This window comes from Mobula birostris, chromosome 2, assembly GCF_030028105.1.
Source record: "Mobula birostris isolate sMobBir1 chromosome 2, sMobBir1.hap1, whole genome shotgun sequence".
Classification (NCBI taxonomy): Eukaryota; Metazoa; Chordata; class Chondrichthyes; order Myliobatiformes; family Myliobatidae; genus Mobula; species Mobula birostris.
This window is the reverse complement of record NC_092371.1, coordinates 16071326-16096691: the sequence shown is the minus strand read 5'-3', so window position 1 is coordinate 16096691 and position 25366 is coordinate 16071326. Positions and strand designations below refer to the sequence as shown.

Below are 25366 nucleotides of genomic sequence, written 5' to 3'. Positions count from 1 at the left end.
ATCTTGTCCCACATGTCTTCCAACATAACTACCCAGGGGTGAGGTACCAAAAACTGTGTGTGTGGCTAACGATTTGGCTTTGTTAAAGTGCTGCAGGAAAGAGCCACAGAACTAGAAGCCTACGATCGTAAGTCCAGTAGAGACAAGTTATTGGAGGATTTTCTTAGGGTCAGTATCTACCCGCCTTTGGAAAGGTAAGGAGCAATTGGAGATAGTGATCATGTGCATGGGAAATTGTGTCCGGGGAAGGGAAGTTTGAACAGATGACAAACGGCATGCAGAATATGTCAAGAATATTTCCATAAGATATCGGAGCAGAATTAGTCAATTTGACACATCGAGCCTGCTAAGCCATTGCATCATGAATGATCCATTTTCCCTCTCAGCTCCAATCTCTCCAGCCTTCTCCTCGCATCCCTTCATCCCCGACTCATCAAGAATTTGTCATCCTCTGCCTTAATTGTACCCAGTGACTTGGCCTCCACAGTCGCCTGTCCGAACGAATTTCACTGATTCACCACTCTCTGGCTGTCACAACCACGGATTCGGCAGCACGGCAGATACGGCAATTGCGCTCGTGAATAAGCACGTCTTAGCTAATTATTATTTCATAGTGATAATATTTAACTCAATTCATTCCGTTGTGGTATTTGTGGAGACTTGAACACAACACAGCAACGCTTCGCTTCCTGTTTACATTCGGCCTTGCCTGATAAATTGGACTGTCGAGTCAACTGACTCTGAAGTCTAGCGGTATTCATTTTAAATTTAGGTATTCCTTTCAGCCACAGTGTAGGCCTCGTTTTCCATCTGAGAGTTTTAGTCAACGGCCCTGATTGGCCTAGTGTTTATTGCTTTATTTTCCTTGTAACACTGTTTGCATTAAAGTCTGTGAACTGTCGATCAGCTTCAGTGTCCCTCGCTCCGCACTTTGGCCATTTCAGAAACTGGCACTTATCCGTGTAAGCGGAACAAGTGCTACACATGCCCTTACACTTCCTCTCTTACCACCATTCAGGGCCCCAAACAGTCCTTCCAGGTGAGGCAACACTTCACCTGTGAGTCGACTGGGGTGATATACTGCGTCCGGTGCTCCCGATGTGGCCTTTTATTTATTGGCGAGACCCGACGCAGACTGGGAGACCGCTTTGCTGAACATCTACGCTCTGTCCGCCAGAGAAAGCAGGATCTCCCAGTGGCCACACATTTTAATTCCACATCCCATTCTCATTCTGACATGTCTATCCACGGCCTCCTCTACTGTAAAGATGAAGCCACACTCAGGTTGGAGGAACAACACCTTATATTCCGTCTGGGTAGCCTCCAACCTGATGGCATGAACATCGACTTCTCTAACTTCCGCTAAGGCCCCACCTCCCCCACGTAACCCATCTGTTACTTATTTTTATGCACACATTCTTTCTCTCACTCTCCTTTTTCTCCCTCTGTCCCTCTGAATATACCCCTTGCCCATCCTCTGGGTCCCCCCCCCCCTTGTCTTTCTTCTCGGACCTCCTGTCCCATGATCCTCTCGTATCCCCTTTTGCCTATCACCTGTCCAGCTCTTGGCTCTATCCCTGCCCCTCCTGTCTTCTCCTATCATTTTGGATCTCCCCCTCCCCCTCCAACTTTCAAATCCCTTACTCACTCTTCCTTCAGTTAGTCCTGACGAAGGGTCTCGGCCTGAAATGTCGACTGCACCTCTTCCTACAGATGCTGCCCGGCCTGCTGCGTTCACCAGCAACTTTGATGTGTGTTGCTTGAATTTCCAGCATCTGCAGAATTCCTGTTGCTTTTGTCCTTAACAATTGACTCCATCATCGTTCCAGCCACCGAGGTCAGACTAACTGGCCTGTAATTTCCTTCCTTCTGCCTCTCTCCGTTCTTGAAGAGTGGAGTGACATTAGCAATTTTCCATTCCTCCGAAACTATGCTAAAATAAGTTGATTCTTGAACGATCATCAGTAATGCCTTTACAATCCCTTCAGCCACCACTTTCAGAGCCCCTGGGTGTACATCAACTGGTCCAGGTGGGTTATATGCATGCAGACCTTTCAGTTTTCCAAGAAGCTTCTTCCTAGTAATGCTGAGTTCACAGACCCCTGCACCTGACCCTCTGGAACGTCCCGCATTTTGCTCGTGTTTTCCACGGTGAAGTTAGGCCAGGCATCTCATAGTAGGCTTGTCAAGCAGATCATATAATATGTTTGCGATGAGGTAGCCAATTGGATATAAAATGGGCTTGATGAAAAAGTGTCAGTATGGCAGTGAAATATACCAGAATCCCAAAGAGATCTACCCCCTGATACTGTAGATTATATAATTATATTCCTCTTCACCGGTCTTTGAAATATTCCTCCGACAGAACTTTTGTGCACGGAACTAGACAGCGCGTCTCAACAGCGACGGATTGGAAATGGAGCAGAGACTTCCCATCGGATGTGGTCAGGTCACAGATTTAGGTAGTTAAATAACCTATTGCCATTACCACTACCCCCACCCACACCCACGAGATGTACGGAGGAATAGTCGGCATTTGAAGCTTTGAGATTTGAGCGTGAATGGATTGAGCGAATCACTAACTCAGATGGTGGGAAGACCACGGGGAAACATACTTACAGTGCACCACTCATGTGGGAGGTCAGTGTTTGCTCAGAGAGTGGCTGAAATGTGAACACGATGAGGTCAAGGAGTGGTTCAGGCGCAGAGAAAGCGGGTGTTTAAGGATTAGTCGGATAAACAAGTGTGGGGGACGAGATGGATAAATGATAAGCAGAGGAACAGGTGATGGCGGGAGGTGCAATTCTACACTTCCTAACTGGAGAGCATCCTCACATCAGCCATTCCTATCTGGTTTGGTGCAGCACCCTCTGACAAAGAACAAAATCTACAGCGAACTGCAAGATGAACTGAAGATGTCATTGGTTCCAGTCGACCATCACTGGAGTGCTTGCATGTGTCCAGGACAAAGAAGCGGGCAGGACAAATCATTGCAGACACTATCCACCTTGCAAACTGCCTTTTTTCAAAAAAAAAACCTAGTGGAGAACGTCTTAGAACTATTTAGAGAAACATTTCACGCCATCGCAATCACCTTAAACGTTTTCTTTTCCCCCAGGTAATTAAGTGATTCTGCAGATGCTGGAGCAGATAAAAAATGATGGAGGAACACATTAGGTCAGGGAGCATCGAGAGGAAGGAATAAACAGTCGACGTTTCAAGCCGAGAGCTTTCCATAGATCCTGCCAGACCTGACTATTTCTGTCAGCAATTTGTTACTTCCCCAGGCTTTTAATCTGATCAAACATTTGCAGTAACCCTATCTATTATCCCGGTGTCTGCACTGCACTGTAAATACTTTAAACCTTGTTTTATAATGTTGCTTACATTATACATTGATGCTCTTATTGTGCACATTTTATTCCATATACTGAATTTAACTTCAAACTTTAATTTTATTTAATTATTCCTTATATTTCTTGAATGTTCTGTTTCATGTCACGCCAACACAACACAGCAAACTCCTAATGCATTGACCTGCATATGGAGAATAACGGTGATTGTTGATCCTTGAAGATGGAGTACACGGAGAACGGCTTGGATAAGGAGGGGCGGATAAGCTGTTTGAACTGACTGGACTGTAATCTAAGAAAGGTAATTCAAGCTCGTCATGTTACTCGCTACTAATTCATTCGACGCACAGAGAGCAGCCGACAAAAGACAGAGCCACTGTAAACCCGCCGCTGAGTTGCCTCTTTATTAAGTGCTGTGTTACAAAATTCAATCACAATACAGGCATCGTCTCCTGGTGAATATCTCCCCATTCTACAAACAGCAGAAGTTCAGACACAGCATAGTGAGAAACATTCGACATAGGAATACGTGTACCAAACGATTGGCGATCAAAACATACATCTCTGCATTTATTAAACATTTTTCGTGTTCCCAGAAATGGACATTTGCTACAGAACTACGTTGCAGAAGGCGGCTGCACCGCACCAGTGCGGGTTACACTGTATTCGTGAGCTGCCAGCCGGCACACTCTTACTGCGCACAGGCGGATGAAGAGATGGTGTTGCGCAGTGGCGAGCTCAGTGAGCTGTGGCTCACGCTGCAGGAATAACTCGAGCCCTTGTTCCATGCAGCGGCGGGAACCCGCAGGTAACTGCTCAGCCTGTAGGTCTGGTCGGTGTCCGTGGACACGGCGCCTGTGGTCACGCCACTGTCCGTCTCCACGCCATCCACGCTCCAGCGCAGCGCGACCAAGCCCGGCTTAAAGCCGCTCACGAGGCAGGATAGAGTGGCGGAACCCAAGCCGGTCTCCTCCGGGGAGGGAGGAAGCAGGAGAACCGAGGGTTTTCTGCTCTCGCTACCTGTGTGTGAGAAAGGTGGTGGGAGGAGGAGGAAAATATCAACATTAATGTGTGCATTTCCAAAACAGCGCCACACACTGACCGAACTCCCGTCAAAGTATGATCTCAATGTACCAACGATGCAGACAATCAGTGAAAAGTTGGGCACAGAATGCTACCATTCGACCCACCGATAGACGCTGTCATGACACTGTTGCCCACCCCTCAGGTCAGGTCCGGTAAATTGCACGCATTTGATGCCGGCCTGGTGATATTGTTCTCTTTGCTGAGGGAGGTACCTTGGTGGGTTGCGAGGGTCGGGGATGGGTGTGGGAGAAGACACCTAAAAATCCCCAAATCTAAATTCCATCTATTATGTGGCTATATATATTTCAGCTTTAGCTGTTGACAGAAGGGGTTGCCTCCGGAATTGGAGTGGCAATGTCGATATCAATATCTCGCCGTCTAATAAGGCAGCACGAAGTGGCGAAGATACAGAAAGGTTCAGAGAGATGAGCGTTTCTTTTTTCTGTGTTTCAGCTTCAGTGTCTGTTCTAATTCCTCATTGTATTTGACAACAATGGCGCAATTCTCTGTCACAAACTGCAACAGCGTTGACTTATAACGTATCAGATAACATCGGTTTGATTGACCTATATTAAATTCAGGGCTGAGTGCCGGAGTTAAGTTGGCGGCCTTTGGAATATGAGGAAGGGATTAACGGTTTAAAAGACAGGACTTTCGAATGGTGCTGCCTCGGGTGGGAACCTTCAAATGATGTACCATATGCGGAAGTAATTCACGACATTAGATAATCATGTTCTCCCGAGGATCTGAATGACGTACCGTGCCGAACTGAATGTGCGGATTCTGCCCTAAAGAGACAGAACGATTCTGCCAGCTAGCAGCACGATTGAAATGGAGATTTCTTTGGAAGCGTAATTTCATATAGAGCAAGAGGATTACTTACTCTTTATCTCCAGAATCGTCCCCGGTCCGTAGAACCAACCAACATCACTTTCCCACGCTCTGCAGTAATAGACAGCCGAGTCGCCGGGCTCCAAGCTGCCGATGGTCAGGATGTGAGTGTTGGCGGAGGTGTCTCTGGACGGTTGGAAACGTTCGGTGATGCCGGGTCCTCTGTAAATGCTATTACCGGTGCTATGATATATCACTCCCTCGGGTCCCATCCCAGGACGATGTCGGTCCCACGCAATATCGTAACTTCCAACGTTCCCGTTCTGTAGCCGGCACTCTAAGCGGGCAGTCTGTCCCGCGGAGACAGGACCGGACATTGGGGTCTGATTGAGGACTGGGACCGCCAGGATACCTGCAATAAGACACAATAAAACTACCAGGTGACTTGCAACCATCAGAAGTGTTATAGATCGCTGAAGGCTCGCAGAAAAGTGGCTTTCAAAGTTTCAACGAATTTCTTTGTGGAGAATTCGTGCGTTAACTAACCCGCCTCTCACCTGGTAAATGGACCATTAGAGCCCACAGGAGATGCAGAACTGGGAACATTCCTTCAGTCAGCGAGCGTCCTAACTTCCACCCGAACAGTTCGCTGTTGTGCAAACACCGGGAGCGTCTCCGGTTCCAGTGTCTGCAAACTGGACACTCCGGGCTCTTTATTAACCGGGGATGTTAATGAGTGGGAGGGGGCAGAGGCGGGATGGGGGCGGAGACTGACCACCCGTCCTCTGGAATCTACTGTTTGCGAATTCCATGATCGTAAAAATATTAACCTCTGCCTTCAAAATAGGCGATGTTATATCAAAGATCCAAGGCAATCCGGTCTAATCTATAATTAGGAAAGGGATTGGGGGTGGACATGATTTTAGACATTCGACTGACGGCTGCATTTAGCAACATGTAGCAGCTAATGTCTGTCTCAGCGAGCGACCAAGTCTACTCTCTGCAAAAAACCACCGTAACCATCTCCAAAACAGACTTATGAATGTACTGGCACAGTTCCTGCGTTTGGAAAACCATGTCATAAACGCGCTGTTACTTTCCTTTTCTGTCTGGATTTAAATAACGCTGATTGCTAAAAATCATGAATCCAAATCGACTCATGATCAAAGTTTAAGTTCGAAGTAAATTTATTATCAAGGTATGTATATGTCGCCGCATCCGATCCAGAGATTCATTTTCTTGCAGGCATTCATAGTAAAACAATGACATACAATAAAATCAATGAAAAACTACACAGAAAGACTGACAGTCAGTGTGCAAAAGTCTGCGAGAATGGAAAAATAAATAGTAATCATTTTCATTATAAATAAGTAAACATATAATAATGAAATCATGATCGTAGATTCTTTGAAAGCGGGTAGAACAAAATTTGTAAAAGAATCGATGAAAACCGACATACAAAGAGTGACACACAATAGACAAACTGAAGAAATACAATAATAATTATTTTTATTTAAAGAGGAAATTGAAATACTTTGGCACAGGACAAGGTGTACATTGTCTCGGTAGTATTTTCTACTAATGGTGTTTTCCCAAGGGCAGTACACAATCGCATTGATCAATTAAAGCTACTCAGTAAATCTTTAGAAAGCCACGATATTAAGCAGCACTAGATTCTTCGGGAAGTTCTTAGTAATTGACAAATGAGCATGCTTGGGTATGCCTGTACCTCAGGGTTTACTAACGAGAGCTGGGAAAATGAGATGCAAATAATAATAACAATAATAAATAAATATAGATAGAAAGATCCGTTAGTCTCATGAAACCATCGCTTTGCGCCTTGGAAGGTTTCCAGGGCGCAGGCCTGGGCAAGGTTGTATGGAAGACCAGCAGTTGCCCATGCTGCAAGTCTCCCCCCTCCACGCCACCGATGTTGTCCAAGGGAAGGGCATTAGGACCCATACAGCTTGGCACCGTTGTCGTTAGAAAGATAGATAGACTGATACATAAATAATTTCGCTCGTAATTAAAACTGAACTGACTCCGCAGCCTATGGACTGAACGTCAATGACTCTATGAGTCGAAGAGTCCTTGAAGTTGAGTCCATAGTAAATGAACCATTGGAGTCCATTTACTGCTTTTAGATTCATTTTCTGTAGGTATTTAGAATAGAACAAAACAATCGAATAGAATCAATGAAAAACCATACACAAACAATGAATAAAAGAAAGACAAACAGAGCAAATTTAAAACCAAATTAATTTATAATACTGAGAACTTGAGTGATGGAGACCCTGAATGTGTTGTGTAAGTACGGGTAAATAATGGCAAAGAATGCATCATCTGACTAACAAAAACGCTACGAGGATCAGCTCCAACAACTCCTGTATTGGCCACACGATCACCACCCTGAAAACTGTTGGCGCTTTGGACCTGCAGTGTGAGCCATTACAACATGAATGAGGACAGCATTTGGCCTTTCGGTCATTGGACCATCGCGCCTCCCCTACCATTAAATAACACTGTAGGTAATAATTTTCCTGGGTCCGCGTTTCTGCACTAAACCCATATGTATCTATTCCTCTTGTATGTAAAGATCCCTCAAAATCCTTTCTTGAATGTACTTGGCGACTGATCATCCACTTCACAGAAAAAAATCAAATTTCTTTTTGATTTCGGTCTGCAGTGACACAAGTTGTGTTCTGATACACTGACACTTGATTCTAGATACCCCGACCAGGAAAACTATTACCGCTGTTCTTCTACCATTTCTATCCCGTTGTTTCAGTTAGATGGCCTCTCGTTAAAAAAAAACGGTCGCGGTCTGCTTTGTTTCCTTCTATACGGAAATCAACCATATTAATTAATGACATATTCGCTTCGTCAGTGATTTCACATATCCTGCCCGGGAAGATCCGACCCTCACACGGTTTTCCAATTCTGATCATACCAGCTCCTTTTATTATTGCCATGGACAGTCGCAAGCCCGTCTGCAAAGGAGAAGGTTTGGGAATAAGTCTAGCAAACCTATCGCGTAAAAACCCAGAGGTACAGAAACGCCACCAGAAGCTCCAAAATCCTCATTCCTGGGAGAGGAAGGACGTTGGCCGAGAAGACGTATAAAGTCGTGTGGTGACTCGGGCGTGCTGCTCACGGCAGCATTGGTCGCAGTAGGGGTGACAGGCTGAAAAAGAAGCAGACATCATTGTTGAACGTTCAAGTACACATGAGCACACGCTAATGTAAACCTCTCTTCTATTGCTTGCTTTATTGTATCTACGTATTAACTTACAGAGATCCGTGAGAAAGCACACGAGCCCTAGTTTTGTCATAATCTGGTGGAGAGGAGGGGTTGTTGGGTCGTGGGGATGAGCTCCCACTACATATGAAATGGTCCTAATGGCGTACGTGTGAAATACCCGCTGACCACCAAGTTTAGATTCTGGACTTCCCGTGATGTTTAACTGCTGAGCGCGCCATAACTATTTCAACTGACGGGATATTCCAATACTCCATTAATCCAATGCCTCACTATTGATTATTAAGAGAAAATACAGCCTACTGGTACCGTCAACACATTTGCTTTGGCCAGATAGGACTTGTTCGCCGTGGTTGCCAGCTGATGTACGAGAAGGAACCTTTGATCTCAAACTTCCGCTGCCTTTCAAGAATACCCACTCACGGGGAAGACTTCAGGAGAAAACCCCGAGGAAATATTTCAATATGGAGTCCCTCAGGCAGTCCTATGTTGAGTTCAGATCTGACTGGCGCCAAACTGTATAGGCTGTGTAGAGAGGGGGAGCCTGCTGTATGGCAACAGCTTGCTCTCCATATCATACTGCCCTGGCGTGTGTGTAGACAACTAGGCCGAGATATCTATGGTCGAGCTGGACCAGGGTAGATTCTCAAAGGAAGCAGACTCAAGATTTTTCGAATCCGAACCTATTGATGAGCGATGCATGATGTTATTGTATCTGCAACAATAGACGATCTCGTGTTTAGCCGCATGTCTTAACTCGCTGGCCTACGGAATCCATCTGTATCTAACTCCTCCGAAACGCCGAAAAGAGCAAATAAATTTGTGTCATCACGCCTCGGTTCTTCTTTCGCAGCTCCCTCAGTCAAACATGTAATATAAATTGTGAACAGCAAAAAGTATTAAAGTGATAATAAATAAATAAGAAAATAAATAATACAGAGAACATGGCGAAGGCGGCTGTTTTTTCGTGATACGCGCCAGTTCTTATCAAAGTTAACATCAAAGTAAATTTATTATGAAAGTGGAAGTATGTCCCTTTAATGCTACCTTGAGATCCATCAGTTCAGATTTGAGGTCGGCGAAGTTATATACGTTGGTTCAGGAACCTGATCTTTGCAGGGTATTAACTCTTCCTGAACCTGGTGCTGTGAGATCTAACGCTCCTGTACCTCCTGCCCGATGGCAGCAGCGATAAAAGAGCATGGCCTGGGTGGCAGGTTATTGTGGATGAAGAGGTTAAGGATGAAGAGAGAAGGCAGAAGAATAGAATTGAAACGGAATTCAATGATGATTAAATGATTGGAAGGCGCAGAAGTGTGAGTGGAAAAATGGTCAAATTCCACTCCCATATTCTACTGTTTGACATAAATGGAGCAAGACCTTTTGCTAAATTCTAATAAAATATTCTGTTTATGCGGGATATTTACTAATTACCAACTATTGTATTGTGTTGTTTGTGACTCAACTTGAATCGTCACACATGTTGTTACTTTCATAAATCGCATCAGTTCAGGCCTATTGTATTGTTGTGTCTCAAGTACCTTATTAGCCCGTTAGCTTTCCATTAGCGCACTACCGGTGAATACGACGTGTTGCCGCCTGTTGAGGTCAACTCTCTTTCATCTCCCTCTACCCACCCCCCACCCGCTCTTTGATCTCAACCCAACACTTCTCTTTCTCAGGCCCTCCAGTCTCTCTCTCTCTCCTCTTTCTCTTTCTATCTCTACCCCTCATCCCCCCATCTCTCTCTCTCTCTCTCTCTCTCTCTCTCTCTCTCTCTCTCCTTCTCTCCTCTTTCTCTTTCTATCTCTACCCCTCATCCCCCCATCTCTCTCTCTCTCTCTCTCAGTGTTCTTTGCTTATCGGTTTATTGACAATCAATAAATTCTCTTTAGCGGAGTTCCGCTTCTCATTTACTTCGCCACTGCTAAAATCATCTTCCTCAATCTGCTCTCACCCGTTATTGTTTCTGTGCGCAATATGTATTTAAATACATTTGTACAATTCGCTACTCGCCTCTTCTTCGTCCTTTAATAACATTGCGCACAAATGTTTTGTTCTGACCATTTCAGCTCTGCAAGGACGGACACTTACTTCGAATTGTGACATTTGGTTGAGAAGTCGGTTAGATATGTACTCATTATCGATGTATATTTATATACATAAACCAGCCAGAGGGTAGTGAATATGAGGATGTTGTAGTCATACAGGGGCATGGAGGCCGAATCCCTGGCTGCATTGAAGGTAGAGATTGATAAGTTATTGATTGTTCAAGTTTCCAGGGAAATGGCAGGAGAATGTGATTGAGAAAATAAATAATGTAATGACGGAAGACACGCGATGGGACGATTGGCCTAAACTATTCCTGCATCATATCGCCTAATCTAACGGTGAGAAACCACAATTCTCCTTCTGCAGTTACATATTTATTGAAGCCCAGCAAAACCATCTGCTCATACTCCAAATCTTCTGGTTTACACATGATACCGTGTGTATTTTAGTTTAGGAATCAAGCAGATTTGTGAGATATAATTTGACAATAAGAACTGTAGAGCAACTTTTGTTAATTTGTATTTCACTGTCCGAGATGCCATGTCAGCACTCCAATATTGATAAACATATTGATTTCACCCTTAGTAGTGAGGGAAACTGTCATGCTGTATCTCCCTCCCAGATAACCCCGTCTCTCTCTCTTTCTCTCTTTCTCTCTCTCTCCCTCTCTCTCTCTCACTCTCTCTCTCTCTCTCTCTCTCTCTCTCTCTCTCTCTCATTATCTCCCAATGTCTATTGTCCACTCTCTACTCCCGCTCTTAAAAGCTGAGCTTAACTGTGTAAACATTTGAAATCTGCGGGACCGAGACGGATCTACTGCAGTATCGCTTACGGAAATTTGCACAGAATGTTGTCAGCTGACGGTGTTTTTCAGTGCCAGATATTTCTATTAAAAAAAGCATTTCTACTTTCCCCGTGTACGTTCTGCTTTGCTGCTCCAAATATCCAGAATCCGTATAACGAACGGCTAAATCTGACTTCCACGGGAATCAACGATTATCGAGTCCTCTCCTTCCTTCCCATGGCAACCTGTAGATTGCTGTCACTCCAGAGCCAATCTGCCATCCTCGTGGTGCATAGAACCTCTGCGGATTCTTCGCTCCTGCAATGTTTCGGCGCAATTTAGTCCCTGGCCTAATGTGTGGTTCGCTTAACGGTCATCTGTCAGAGATTTTCCGGAAATAAGCAAACTGGTTTGCAACACAGTTCTTATCTACATTGCCACAATAATACTCTGCTTTATGTCAGTGGTAAATGTGAAGGTAAGACTTTCTGTCCCATTTTATGTGATTTAAAGCTGGCTGAGCGATGGTGATTATATCCTGATACACATCACTATCATCGCAGATGAGAGGAGTTATATTTAAAACATAATTGGACAGGCCAGTCTGATCTCACTGTGACTCAGTTGCTGTCACACGAGGACGAGGGTCCTGCGTAAAGCATCAGCTCGGCTCTGTTCATGATTTAGGTCCCCATCACCACATTTCAGCTCTACAATACTTCTACAGCAGAGGAGCCATATTTCCTTCTATTGTCGCCAGTCTGCATCACAAATTCTTTCCAGAGCGAGAGGTTCCTCCTTCTCTAGCCCCACAACCCGCCACTATCTCGCCGAAGATCTTTGCATCCACTGAGCTTGGATATTTTATCCTCATTTAATTGCTCAACTAATCAAGTTTGTATTTGAGATGTTAAGCGGCGCGCTCGGTGTTTATCAAACCAGCCTCCTTAACCATCTGGCCCTCTTTCATTCCTTACATATTTTTTACGGTCCATGTTTCTGTCAAGCCTAGTCGAGTGCTTCCTTACGTGGTTCGTTGTCAATGTTGGATCAGTTCCAGCTGAAGTAAGTTGGTTCCTTCTGATTTCAAACTCAAGTTCAATTTCAAGTTTATTGTCGTCTGACTGGCCGTATACCCAACCAAGTGAAACAACGTTCTACCCAACCACTGCGCACCCACAAAACACACATCACACACAACACATAAAACAAATTATTACCACAAATAATTTAATAAAATATATATTTCAATGTGCATGTATGGCGCACCACAGTTACGAGTAAACGGCCCAATGCCACAGTGACGTGCCCTCGGTGAAATATGATAATATTGGGGTGTTACTATTGGACACCACAACTAATTTCATAAAATATATATAAGCATAGAAGCGTAGAAAACCTACAGCACAATACAGTTCCTTCGGCTCACAATGCTGTGCCGAACATGTACTTACTTTAGAAATTACCTAGGGTTACCCACAACCCTCGATTTTTCCATGCTCCATGTACTATCCAGGAGTCGCTCAAAAGACCATATTGTGTCCGCCTCCACCAAAGTCGCTGGCAGCCCATTCCACGCACTCACCACTATCTGCGTAAAAAGCTACCCCTGATATCTCCTCTGTACCTACTTCGAAGCACCATAAAACTGTGCCCTCTTGTGTTAGCCATTTCAACCCTGGGGAAAAGCCTCTGACTATCCACACGATGATTGCCTTTCATCATCTTATCTATCAGGTCACCTCTCACCCTCCATCGCTCCAAGGAGATCAGACCAATTTCACTCAACCTATTCTCATAAGGCATGTTCCCCAATCCAGGCAACATCTTTGTAAGTCTCCTCTGCACACTTTCTATAGTTTCCACATCATTCCTGTAGTGAGGTGACCAGAACCGATCACAGGGTAGGGCAGATATTTGCTGGGTTTCTCTATATAACTGATACTCCGACCAGAATGATATCGAAGTAAAAATAACGAGTGTGTTTGTCAGCAAAGTGGGAATTGCAGGAGATTGAGAAGGTGCAGAAAAGGGAAGTTGTAGTTGAGGGACCAAACTGGGCTATTTGAAGTGCTATGCGGGTTGGATTGCCGAATGTCGCCCCCCCCCCCCCGCCTTCCATTCTATATCTTTGTCTGGGTGAAGTTGGTTTGGGGACGCGAACACAGTCTGGGGGAGCTGTGATCTGAGATCTTAAATCATTCCGTGATGAACTCGGATATTTGCCTGTTGCCCCAAAACAGACCCAGCGCTGACGATGGTTCCCAAACTCAGTCGGCCTGTGTCTGCGAGTGACACTGATGCAGATGTGGACTCTGTCATATCCCCGTGGGGACCGGGGCGGTGTTTGCACAAACTTTATTTAGCTGCAGTTACACAAATTGATGCTGTTTCTGTCTTGTTTGTTAAGCGGTGCAGGTGATGCGGTCACTGGGTCCCGGGAGGGTGGTAAAGAGACAGATGGCGATTTTAAAATCACTGAAGTACTTTCCATTGAGGCAATGCAATTAGTGGTAAAGTCTCCGACTTAAGTTTAATCTCTAAAATGCTCATATTTTCAAACAGTGTTTTTTTCCAAAAGGCATATTAGGTATTCTGGCGATGCTGAAACACGACAAACGTTCTAAACAACAAATAACTGTACCAGTGTGTGTGTGTGTGTGTGAGAGAGAGAGAGAGAGAGAGAGAATGCAACAGAGGAAGTGACGAGTGGGACCTGACAGTCACGACTCTGATAAATTCATAATGGTAAGCGGACAGTCGGTTTGAGTTGCATGCCCAGGGAAACTTTCGGAGGTCAGCCAGATTGGATTTGACGGCTTGCAGTCTCTCTCATTCCTTGAAACTAAACGCAGCGCACTATAATCTTTTACAGGAACATGACGACATGGAATGCATATAAACATTCTTCTTAACACAGCCATTGCTATTTACTGAAATGCACCGTTTCTTTCATCACAAACACTTGCACTAGCTACCAGAGGAGAAAGAAGCAATCTATGATATTTCATATACTGATGAAGTTCCCGGATACATAAACGGTGAACAAAACACAGGTGCGCTCCTGGAATGCGCTCCTCTTTCAATAAGTTCATGACTGAGGGTCGCTGCAGAACCGTCTGGCCTTATTCTCATTTCCTTGGAATCTCTCAGTGTCCAAGCACCTATCGATCCCCGTCTGCAACTTTGTTAGTAATTAATTAAGAGGAGATCTCTGAGAGGGAGGCAGAGAGTCCTCAGTTTCACCTCGTATATACTCTGTTAGTTCATTCAGTATCCTGACTTTCAAAGCATTCGCCTGTCATTTTTCTTAGCTGCAAAGACTGAGGCGCATTCCTCTCAGTATCTGCTCACGGGTCAACCCTCTCATCCAGAGAACACGGTCTCCATAGCCAGTGTAAGATTTCATTCAGAAAGCAGACCTGTGTACAGTACACAGACAGTCTAACCTCGGGCCAGTGGAGGTGCAACAGGCACTCCACACTTTTGAAATCTCACCTTCTTCAAAAGGCTAAACTTTTCTTCCTCACTGCTTCCTAACCTAATGTTAAATTAATATGTCGATGAGCCAGCAAAGAATAACTCGGTGGAGACGGTGAGGGGTGGGGGTGGGGAGGTGGAGTGGAGAACATGTGGGAATACATTTAACCAACACACATCAAAGTTGCTGGTGAACGCAGCAGGCCAGGCAGCATCTCTAGGAAGAGGTACAGTCGACGTTTCAGGCCGAGACCCTTCGTCAGGACTAACTGAAGGAAGAGTGAGTAAGGGATTTGAAAGTTGGAGGGGGAGGGGGAGACCCAAAATGATAGGAGAAGACAGGAGGGGGAGGGATAGAGCCAAGAGCTGGACAGGTGATTGGCAAAAGGGGATACGAGAGGATCATGGGACAGGAGGTCTGGGAAGAAAGACAAGGGGGGGGGGGACCCAGAGGATGGGCAAGGGGTATATTCAGAGGGACAGAGGGAGAAAAAGAAGAGTGAGAGAAAGAATGTGTGCATAAAAATAAGTAACAGATGGGGTACGAGGGGGAGGTGGGGCCTTAGCGGAAGTTAGAGAAGTCGATGTTCATGCCATCAGGTTGGAGGCTACCCAGACGGAATATACATTTGATTTATTCCTTTTAACACTGCCTTTGCTATCAACTACAATGCACAATTTCATTAATCACAATCACTTGTACTAGTTACCACAGGAGAAAGAATAAAGCACGGTAACTCTTCTACTCAGACCGAACAGTATTAGACCATAGGATATAGGAGCCGGAATCGGCCGTTCGGCTCATTTAGTCTGCTCCACCATTCCATCATGGTTGATCTATCATCAAGATTCAAAGTAAATTTATTATCGAAGTGGATATATGGAGCGATATACAACCCTTGGATTTGTTTTCTTGCAGGGGATCTCAATATATCCAATAACCATAATAGAATCAATCATTACCCCTCTCAACCCCATTCTCCTGCCTTTATCCCGTAACCTTTGACGCCTTTTCTAATCAAGAACCTATGAACCTCCGATTTAAATATTATATATCCAATAGCATCCACAGCCGACTGTGGCAATAAAAAAAAATGTTAATACCACCTTCATTCGATGCGGGAGATAAAACTCAGCCAGTTTTATGGAAAGGAAGCACGCTTGTTTCGATGCAGAACGGGCTTTTTGGAATGTCCATATAACAACGAATACCATGACAAAACTTTTCTGCGTTCTGAAGCATGCTCACGTGGTGGTGAAGATTGTGAGTGGGTATGAGTTTTGGGCAAATAAAATGAGTCTTGTGACTGTAGGCAAGAAGACTTCGTATGCCCTTACAATGGGTGATGAATAGGCCCCTCTTCCTTCGGTGAACGTCATTTGATTAATCAAGTAGTCTTCGGAACTTATTTAAAAGCGCAAGGGGCTGAATTCCCTCCACTGCACGCGTGTAAGGATCTTCGGTAGCTGAGTGAATTGTTCTTGTATCTGACGAAATATTCCCTTTCATTTTTACTGTAAATCTATTTTCCAGGTCACATCCCACCAAGGTCGTTGGCTGCGCTCTACTGCCACCTCATGTTCACTTGTGGAAATTCAGATAGATAACTGCCTGTCCTGTCCCAGTCTTCTGATCTAACTTTGAAGATCTCGTTGGATTTTTTTAACCTTTGATCATCCCAATGTAACATACAATGTACAAATCAATGGTAGACAATTTAGATATTCTCTCGTATGTGATATCTGGAGGTTACTGTTTACTGTTTAGGCCTCCGTAATCAATACAAGGACGAAGCGACCCGTCGTTCTTTTCTACAGAGAAGGAACCGGCGCCTACTGGGGAGGATGAAGGTCCGATAATGCCCACCGCGAGGGACTCACTAATGTACTTGGCCTCTCTGTCTGGTCGGGATAGGTTAAAAAGGCGACTGGTGGGTAGCGAGGCCCCGGGGAGAAGGTCGATTACACATTCATATGCGGAGGCAGGGAAAGGGCCCGTTGTTTACTGAAATACCGGTCCCAGGTCATGGTATTCTGTGTGGACTCGGGACAAATCGAGGAGTTCCGGGACAGGCGGGGTCGCGGTAGCTTCCCTAGGAGATGGGGCTGACCGCAGACAGTTGGCGCGGCAAGACTGGCTCCATTTGGCTACCCTCCCGGTAGACCAGTCGTTGTGGGGATTATGTGGGGTTAGCCATGGATACCTTAGAACTATCGGGGCTTGAGGTGAACAAATGAGACTGAATCGTACCTCCTCCCGATGATTGCCTGATAGGATCAAGGTCAGGGGCTGTGTACAGTGGGTCACCCGAGCCAGCAGTTTTCCGTCCAGGGCCCGGGCATCCAAGGAGTTAGTTAGCGGCTCGCGAGGTATTCCACCCTGGGAGGCTATGTCTTCGTCCAGCATATTGTCCTCGGCACCGGAATCCACCAAAGCGGATAGGGACAGAGACAGTCGTTGGTAATTCACGGTAGCTGGGATCTGCATCTGAGTCTGGCGGGGGTGCTGAAGGGAGTATCGCCCGGCTCACCAGGGCCCCCTTTTTCACTATTAATCCCTCCCTTTAGGCCGCTGAGGGCAAGTATCCCGGAAATGTCCTGGCTGGCCACAATAGAAACAATCCCCAGCTCTCCTCCTCCGAAGTAGTTCGGCCGGAGAGAACCGGTTCCGTCCCAGCTGCATCGGTTCCTCCCCCAGGATAGTGGGGACGGTCGGAGCAGGAGTTGCACTTGGAGGGGCTGGGGAAGGGAGGCTGGCTGAGACTGATAAGGTGGATTCTGGGCTTCCCCGAGGAGCGGGGCGACTGGTTCTTTCTCTCTGTTGCTCTTGAAGTCGATTATCTAATCTAGTGGCTAGCGAGATCAGAGAGTCCAGAGAGTCCAGACAGTCCGTGCCGTCCCTCGCTGCCAGTTGATCCTTTATCTTGTCCGAGAGGCCTATCGAAACACCTCCCGTAGGGCCTCGTCATTCTACCTTGAGTCTGCAGCTAAGGTTCGGAACCCGATGGAATGCCTTGCTACGCTTCGCGAACCCTGGCAAAGAGTCAGCAAGCGCTTAGCGGCGTACTTATCGCGAATGGGTTGTTCGAAGACCTTCCTCATTTCAGTAACAAAGGAGGGGAAGGAGGAACAATCCTCTGGTCAGTTATCCCATACCGCGGTTGCCCAAGCCAAGCATCCCCTCGTAACAGCCCCATGATGTACGCAATCTTGGATTTATCTGAAGTGCAGGTACGTGGCTGTAGTTCAAAGACCAGAGAGTATTGTAACAGGAAGGCCCGGCACCTCCCTCGGTCCCCAGCGTAGGGTTTGGGCTCGGGTACGTACGGCTCTCGAGGGGACTGTGTTGCTGATCCCAGGGGCGACGCCATCCCGAGCGGTGAGGTTTAGGTAGTCGGGATTCTTGGAGTGGACGGAGAAAGGGAAGTGCAAACTCGGTCCACCTGCTCACTGATCTTCCGTACATTCGTGGATAGCGTCCGAAGGTTTTCCTTGACCTGCCGAAGTAGTTGGTCGTGGGCGCCCAGTAGGTAGCCCTGGCTGGCGAGGGCCTGTGTGCGGGATCCGTGTCCGCTGGGTTCATTATGGCCAGTTCGTTCTGTTAGACGAGCGTGGCGGTGGACGAACCCAAGTGGAGAACCCGGGCGCGGCGGCAGAGTCGGGAGGGGTTGTTGACGTAGGGAGCGTGGAATCGGTATCCAGGGGAGTACTTACCCGGAGTCCTGGGTTGGGAGAAAATCCTGGAGCGATGATAGACTTAGAACTGACAGTCCTAAGAACCATGAAACGAGGTTACTCACGTCGGAGTCGACCAGTGAACTGGCTTCTCCCTGTTGTGATCACAGGGTCTTTATCCTGCATTTTCTGATGGGAAGCAGGTTGTGTAGTTAGTGGAACCTGGGAATGATTGGAAATTAAACGAGGGGATTGAGGCCCAATTTCTGTGGTAAATAGCAACGTGGGGGATTGCCAGAAGGGACCATGACAATGAGGCTGCTTAACAAGTTAACAGCCAATGGTGTTGTAAGAAAGATTCTAGCATGGACAAAGTACTGGCTGATTGAAAGGAGGCAAAAAGAAGAATAAAGTGAGCCTTCTCTGGTCCGCGGATAGTGACCAGTGGTGTTCCACAAGCTGTCGATTGGGACGGATTCTTTTTACGTTATATGTCAATGATTTGGATGAAGTAATTGATGGCTTTGTGGCCGGTTTCTCAAAAGACACGTGGAGGAACAGGTAGTTTTGAGGAAGTATAGAGGATACAGATTGACTTAGACAGATTAGAGGACTAGGTAAAGGAGTAGCAAATGGAATACAATATCATGCACTTTGGTAGAAGAAATAAAAGGGTAGACTAGTTTCTAAATGTACAGAAAATTCCAGAATCTGCGGTACAAAGCGAATTGGGAGTCCTTGTGCAGGATTTCCAAAATGGTAATTTGCAGGTCGAGTCGCTGGTGAGGAAGGTAACTGTGATGTTTGTATTCATCTCAGGAGGGCTAGAACATAACAGCAAGCATGTAATATTGAGGCTCGATAAAGCACTGGTAAAGCCTCACTTGGAGTACTGTGAGCAGTTTTGGGCCACTTATCTAAGAAAGAGTGGGTGACATTGGAGAGGGAACTTAGGGGCATCGCGAAAATTATTCCGGGATTGAAAGGTTTCTCTTACAAAGAGCGTTTGATGGCTCTGGGCCTGAACTCACTGGAAATTAGAAGAATGAGGGGGGTGACCTCATTGAACCGTATCGACAGTTAAAAAGTCTCGATAGAGTGGATGTGGAGAGGATGTTCACTATGTGTGTGAGTCTAAGACCAGAGAACACACCCTATTTATAAAGGGTCGTCCTTTCAGAACGGAGCGGAGGAGGAATTTCTTCAGCGAGAGGCCATGTCATTGGGTATATTTAAGGCAGAAGTTGACAAGTTCTTGATTATTCAGGGCATGAAGGAATACGAGGAGAAGGCAGGACACTGGGGCTGAGAGGGAAAATCGACCAGTCATGATGAAATGTCGTAGCAGGCTCGAAGGGTCAAATTGACTAATTCTGGTCCTATTCTTACCATATTCAACATGTTGTTCGTCATCTCTTCAAAATTCGTTTCCCCTGTCACAATTTCCCACGCACAAAGCCATAATGACTATCCTTAATCACTCCTTGCCTTTCTAAAGGGTGACGGACCCTTAGCAAATCCTACAATAGCTTGTCTTTACTGGACTGAAGGTCGCAGGCTTTTCTTTCTCTGGCTCTTTCCTGCAGCACTTTTAAAAAGCCAAAGTTTCAGCCACACACTCATCTTTTGGTACCTCGTCCCTGGGTAGTTATGTTGGAAGACGTGGGACAAGATGGCGGCGAAGACAAGTTGACAGAATGGATACATTCACTTGGTAGTGAGGATGGGTGAGGTCATGGTCGAAACGTCGGAGGGCAGCAGAGATCAGAGGGCATGAGTTGAGAGAGAGAGAGAGAAGGGGCGTGTATGTATACTTCAGAGACTCGCAGTGCAGTAGCAGATCAGAAAATAAAGAGATACTTCAAATGTAAAAAATCCACATCAGCACATTCAAAATGCCGGTGGATCTCAGCAGGTCAGTGATATCTCTGGAAATGGATAAAAATCGTCGCTCAGGGACGAACGGGATTGGAAAGGAAGGGGAACGCGTCAGAATGTTCTTAAAGTTTCTTTAATTGGCAGGATCGTGTTTAATATGTGTTAGGCAAAACCAGATTGGTGATAAAGGATATGAGAAGACTGAATTTCATAGGAGAGGAGAGAGGGCCATAGGAGAAAGAGAAGAAGAAGAACAACAACAACAAAAAGAAGAAGAACAAAAAGAAGAAGGGGTGCCAGGGTGGAGTTGATAGGCCCATGAGTATAAGAGGTAACCGTGGGAATTTCAGACGAAGAAAGGAGGAGAGGAAAAGAAAAAATAAACAACATTACTCGAAGGAGAAATTGATCTTCAAGCCATCAGGTTGCAGGCTACCTCAGCAGAAAACGACGTGTTTCTTCTACACATCAGGATGGCCTCATCGTGGCTGAAGGGAAGTCCATCAACAGACATATTGGAAAGAGTCTGGGAGTAAAAGTTCAAACCGTGCCATCTCGTGTTACCAATTTCAGCCCTGGAGAAAAGCCTCTGAGTATCCACACGATCAATGCCTCTCATCATCTTATACACATCTATCAGGTGTCCTTTAATCCTCCGTCGCTCCAGGAGAATAGTCTAAGTTCACTCAGCCTATTCTCATTAGGCATGCTCCCCAATCCAGGCAACATCCTTATAAATCTCCTCTGCACTCTTTCTATAGTTTCCACAACCTTCCTGTAGTGAGGTGACGGAACTGAGCACAGTACTCCAAGTGGGTTCTGAACAGTATCCGAGATAGCTGTAATATTACCTCTCGTCTCTTGAACTCAATCCCACGGTTGATAAAGACCTATACACCGTATGCCTTCTGAACGACACAGTTAACCTGCGCCGCAGTTTTGACTGTCGTATGGACTCAGACACCAAGATCCCTCTGATCCTCCACACTGCCAGGAGTCTCATCATTAATACTACAGTATAATCTGATATCATATTTGACCTATTAAAATGAACCATCTCACACTTACCTCGGTTGGACTCCCATCTACAACTTCTCAGCCCAGTTTTGCATCCTATCGATATTCTGCTGTAACCTCTGACAGCCCTCCACACTATCCCGAACAACTTATGTTGGCCACGCGCCAACTTGTATCTAAAGATCCCTGAAATTCCTTCTTAAATGTACTTAGCGACTGATCATCAAGTTCACACACACACACGCAAAAAAAAACTTTCTGATTTCGGTCCGGAGTGACAGAAGTTGCGTTTTGATACTCTGACACTTGATTCTAGATATCCTGACCAAGAAAACTATTACCACTGTATTTCCATCATTTCCATCCTGTTGTTTCAGTTAGATGGCCTTTCATTAAATATAAGGAGGCCCGGTCTGCTAAATTTCCTTTCATATGAACCAGTATATTAACCATTAACGTATTCTTTTCGTCAGTGATATCACATATCGTTCCCGGAGAGATCTGACCCTTGCACGGTATTCCAATTCTGATCATACTAACTCCCTTTACTATTTCATGAAGGCATCCGCCATGGACAGTCGCAAGCCCGTCTGCGAAAGTAGGAGGGTTGGGCCTGCGTCTAGCAAACCCATCCCATAAAAACCCAGAGCTAAAGGAACGCCAACAGAAGAGGAAGGATTTTGGCCTCGAAGACGTATGCAATTGTGTGGTGAAAGTGGACGAAACTGGGTCAACGTTCGGCTCAGGACACAGGACTCTGGCGTGCTACTGTCGGCAGCCTTTGCCCCAGTGGGGGTGATGGGCTTAAGAAGAGGAGAATATCATTGTTTAACGCTCAAGTACACATGAACACATGCTAATGTAAACCTTTTTACTATTGCATGTTTTATTGTATCTACGTATTAACTTCCAGAGATCCGTATGCAAGCACACGAGCCCTTTTTTGTCATATTCTGTTGGGGAAGGTGGAGGGAGTGTTGGGTCGTGGGGGTGAGCTACCACTACATATGAAATGGTCCTAATGGCGTACGTGTGAAATAGCCTCTGACCACCAAGTTTAGATTCTGGACTTCACCTGATGTTCAACTGCTAAGCGCGCCGTAACCATTTCTATTAACAGGATATTCCAATACTCCATTAATCCAATGCTACACTATTGACTATTAAGAGACAAAGGCGGCTTACTGGCACATGAAACCCATTTGCCTCGGCCGGAATGGGCTCGTTAGCCGTGGTTGGCAGCTGATCTACGAGAAGGAAACCTCTGAACTCAAACTTCCACTGCCTTGCGACAATACCCACTCATGGGGAAGACTTCGGAAGTAAACCGAGAATACATATCTGAAACTGGAGTCCATCAGGCAGTCCTATATTGAGTTCAAAGCTGACTGGCAACTCCTGTTACGCCTCTGGTGTCAGACTGTATAAGCTGCGTAGAGAAGGGGAGCCGGCTGCATGGGCAACAGCTTGTTCTCTATATGCTATGTTCCGACCATTGCAGTTCTGAATGGACGTACACTTACTTCGAATGTGTGACATTTGATTGAGTTGCCGGTTGGATATATATTCACTATGGGTGTATATTTATATATCAAAACCAGCAAGAGGGTAGTGAATATGAGGATGTTGTAGTCATATAAGGACAGGGAGGTTGAATCCTTGGCTGCATTGAAAGCAGAGATTGAAAAATTATTGATCGTTCAAGGTTACAGGAAGAAAGCAGGAGAATGTGACTGAGAAAAGAAATGTAGGAACGACGGAGGACACTTGATTGTCCTCATCTGTTCCTGCATCTTATCGTCTGATATAACGGTAGGAAGACCACAATACTCCTTCTTCAGTTACATATTTATTGAAGTCCGGCAAATCCATCTGTTTATACACCATACCTTCTGGTTCACACATTTTATTGCGTATATTCTATATCAAGAAACAAACAGGTTTATGAGATATAATTTAGCTATGAAAATTCTAGAGCAACGTTTGTTTATTTGCATTTCACTTTCCGAGCTGCCATGTCAGCACTCCAGTATTGATTTCCCCCGTGGTACAGAGGTAAACTCCCTTTCTCTCTCTCTCTCTCTCTCTCCCTGCCCTCTTTCTCTCTCTTTCTCTCCAGCTTTATATCGCCCACTATCTACTCCCTCTCTTAAAGGGTGAGATTAATCGTAGAAACATGTAAAATTTGTAGGACAGAAATGCACCTACTGTGCCATCGCTTACAGAAATGTGCGCAGACCGTCATCAGCTCACAGTGATTTATTATTTTTCAGAGCCAGATAATTCTATAAAACAACATTTCTGCTTTTACCCCAGTACGTTACTGCGCTGCTGATGAATGTTTCTGGACGGTTTCCTTTGTCGTGTTTCCATGAAAGCAAACTCAAATCACTTGTTTATTTCTCCGTCATTTCTTTGCTTTAGAATCTACGGTCTCAGGACCAGCTTTCACGCAATCTACGTTTCTCTCCCGTTTTCCTTTTTTATTTAACTTATCTACGTAAACTTGTTGTATTTCTTCTAATGCTTCCTGCTCGTTTCCTCTGAATTTTTTTCCTTCACCAGTTTATTGAATCTTTTTTTGTTTGCTGGGCTGCAGTTTCTGCTCCTTCCGTCAATGTTAAAACACTTTTCCTCTGGTCTTCGTAACCAAAAGATTTTTATTCCTCCTGTATATCAAGGAGGTAAGTAATAAAGTCAATTCAATTCAATTCTAAGCTCTTCTTATAATAAATTCTGCTAATAAAATACACATCATAGAAACACAGAAAACCTACAGCACAATACAGGCTCTTTGGCCCTCGATGCCTTGCCGAACTTGTACTTATTTTAGAAAATACCTAGGGTTTCCCATAGCCCTCTATTTTTCTGAGCTGCATGTGCCTATATAGTAGTCTCCTGAAAGACCCTATCATATCCACCTCTAGCACCGTCGCAGGCAGCCCATTCACCACCTAGCAGCCCACTCACCACCTGCTGCGTAAAACACTTACCCCTGACATCTCCTCTCTACCTACTTCCAAGCACCTTAAAACTGTGCCCTTTCGTGTTAGCCATTTCAGTCCTGGGAAAAAGCCTCTGACCATCCACACATTCAATGCCTCTCATCATCTTCTACGACCCTATCAGATCATCTTTCATCCTCCGTCACTCCAAGGAGAAAAGGCCGAATTCACTCAACCTATTCTCATAAGGCATGCTCCCCAATCCAGGCAACATCCTTGTAAATCATCTCTGCACGCTTTATATTGTTTCCACATCCTTCCTGTAGTGAGGTGATCAGAACTGAGCACAGTATGGCAAGTGCGCTCCGATCTGGGTCCTATAAAGCTGTAATAATACCCATCGGCTGTTAAACTCAAACGCACGAGTGATTAAAGCCATGCAGTGTTTTATTCTTCTGAACCAGAGACTCAACGTGAGAAGGAGCTTTGAATGTCCCATCGACTCTGACCCCAAGATCCCTCTGATCCTCCACACTGCCAAGAGTCTTACCATTAATACTATGTTCTGCCATCATATTTGACCTAGCAAAATGAACCACCTCACATGTATCTGGGTTGAACTTCATCTGCCACTTCGCAGCCCAGTTTTGCATCCTATCGAGGTCATGTTGTAACCTCTGACTGCACTCCACACTATCCACATCACCTCCAATGTCTGTGTCATCACCTGAAATCTGTATGTTAATTCATCAAAGAATACAACATTTGCAATCCGTAGTTTTATTTATGTCCACTCAATACAGAGACATGGGTTCTGGTTAATTAGGACATGTCGCGAACAGTACATTTTGGCCCAAATAAGCGGCTACGCCAATTAACCGGTGGTTCAAATATCCGGAATCCGTATAACGAATGGCTAAACCTGACATCCACTATTACCGAGTCCTCTCCTCTCTTCGCATGTCAACCCGCAGATTGTTCTCACTCCAAGGCCGACCTGCCATCC

The 25366-nt window shown here is 45.4% G+C and overlaps 1 protein-coding gene across 1 annotated transcript; it reads right to left on the bottom strand.

Moving 5' to 3' along the window:
* Window positions 1-3746: 3746 nt before the first annotated feature.
* On the bottom strand, window positions 3747-5942 carry LOC140207939 (immunoglobulin lambda-1 light chain-like). The gene is made up of 3 exons (XM_072276480.1): window positions 5828-5942; window positions 5323-5682; window positions 3747-4373 (listed from the first exon to the last, which is right to left on the bottom strand). Exons 1-3 carry the CDS (start codon window positions 5874-5876, stop codon window positions 4045-4047), a joined length of 738 nt encoding a protein of 245 aa, XP_072132581.1. The 5' UTR covers window positions 5877-5942; the 3' UTR covers window positions 3747-4044.
* Window positions 5943-25366: the final 19424 nt, after the last annotated feature.

Coding starts and splice junctions, on each gene's coding strand:
- LOC140207939 (XM_072276480.1), bottom strand. CDS start 5,876: ATGTTCCCAGTTCTGCATCTCCTGTGGGCTCTAATGGTCCATTTACCA. Junction 5,683..5,827: donor TCTAATGGTCCATTTACCAG/GTGAGAGGCGGG, acceptor GTCTTATTGCAG/GTATCCTGGCGGTCCCAGTC. Junction 4,374..5,322: donor GACGATTCTGGAGATAAAGA/GTAAGTAATCCT, acceptor TCTCACACACAG/GTAGCGAGAGCAGAAAACCC.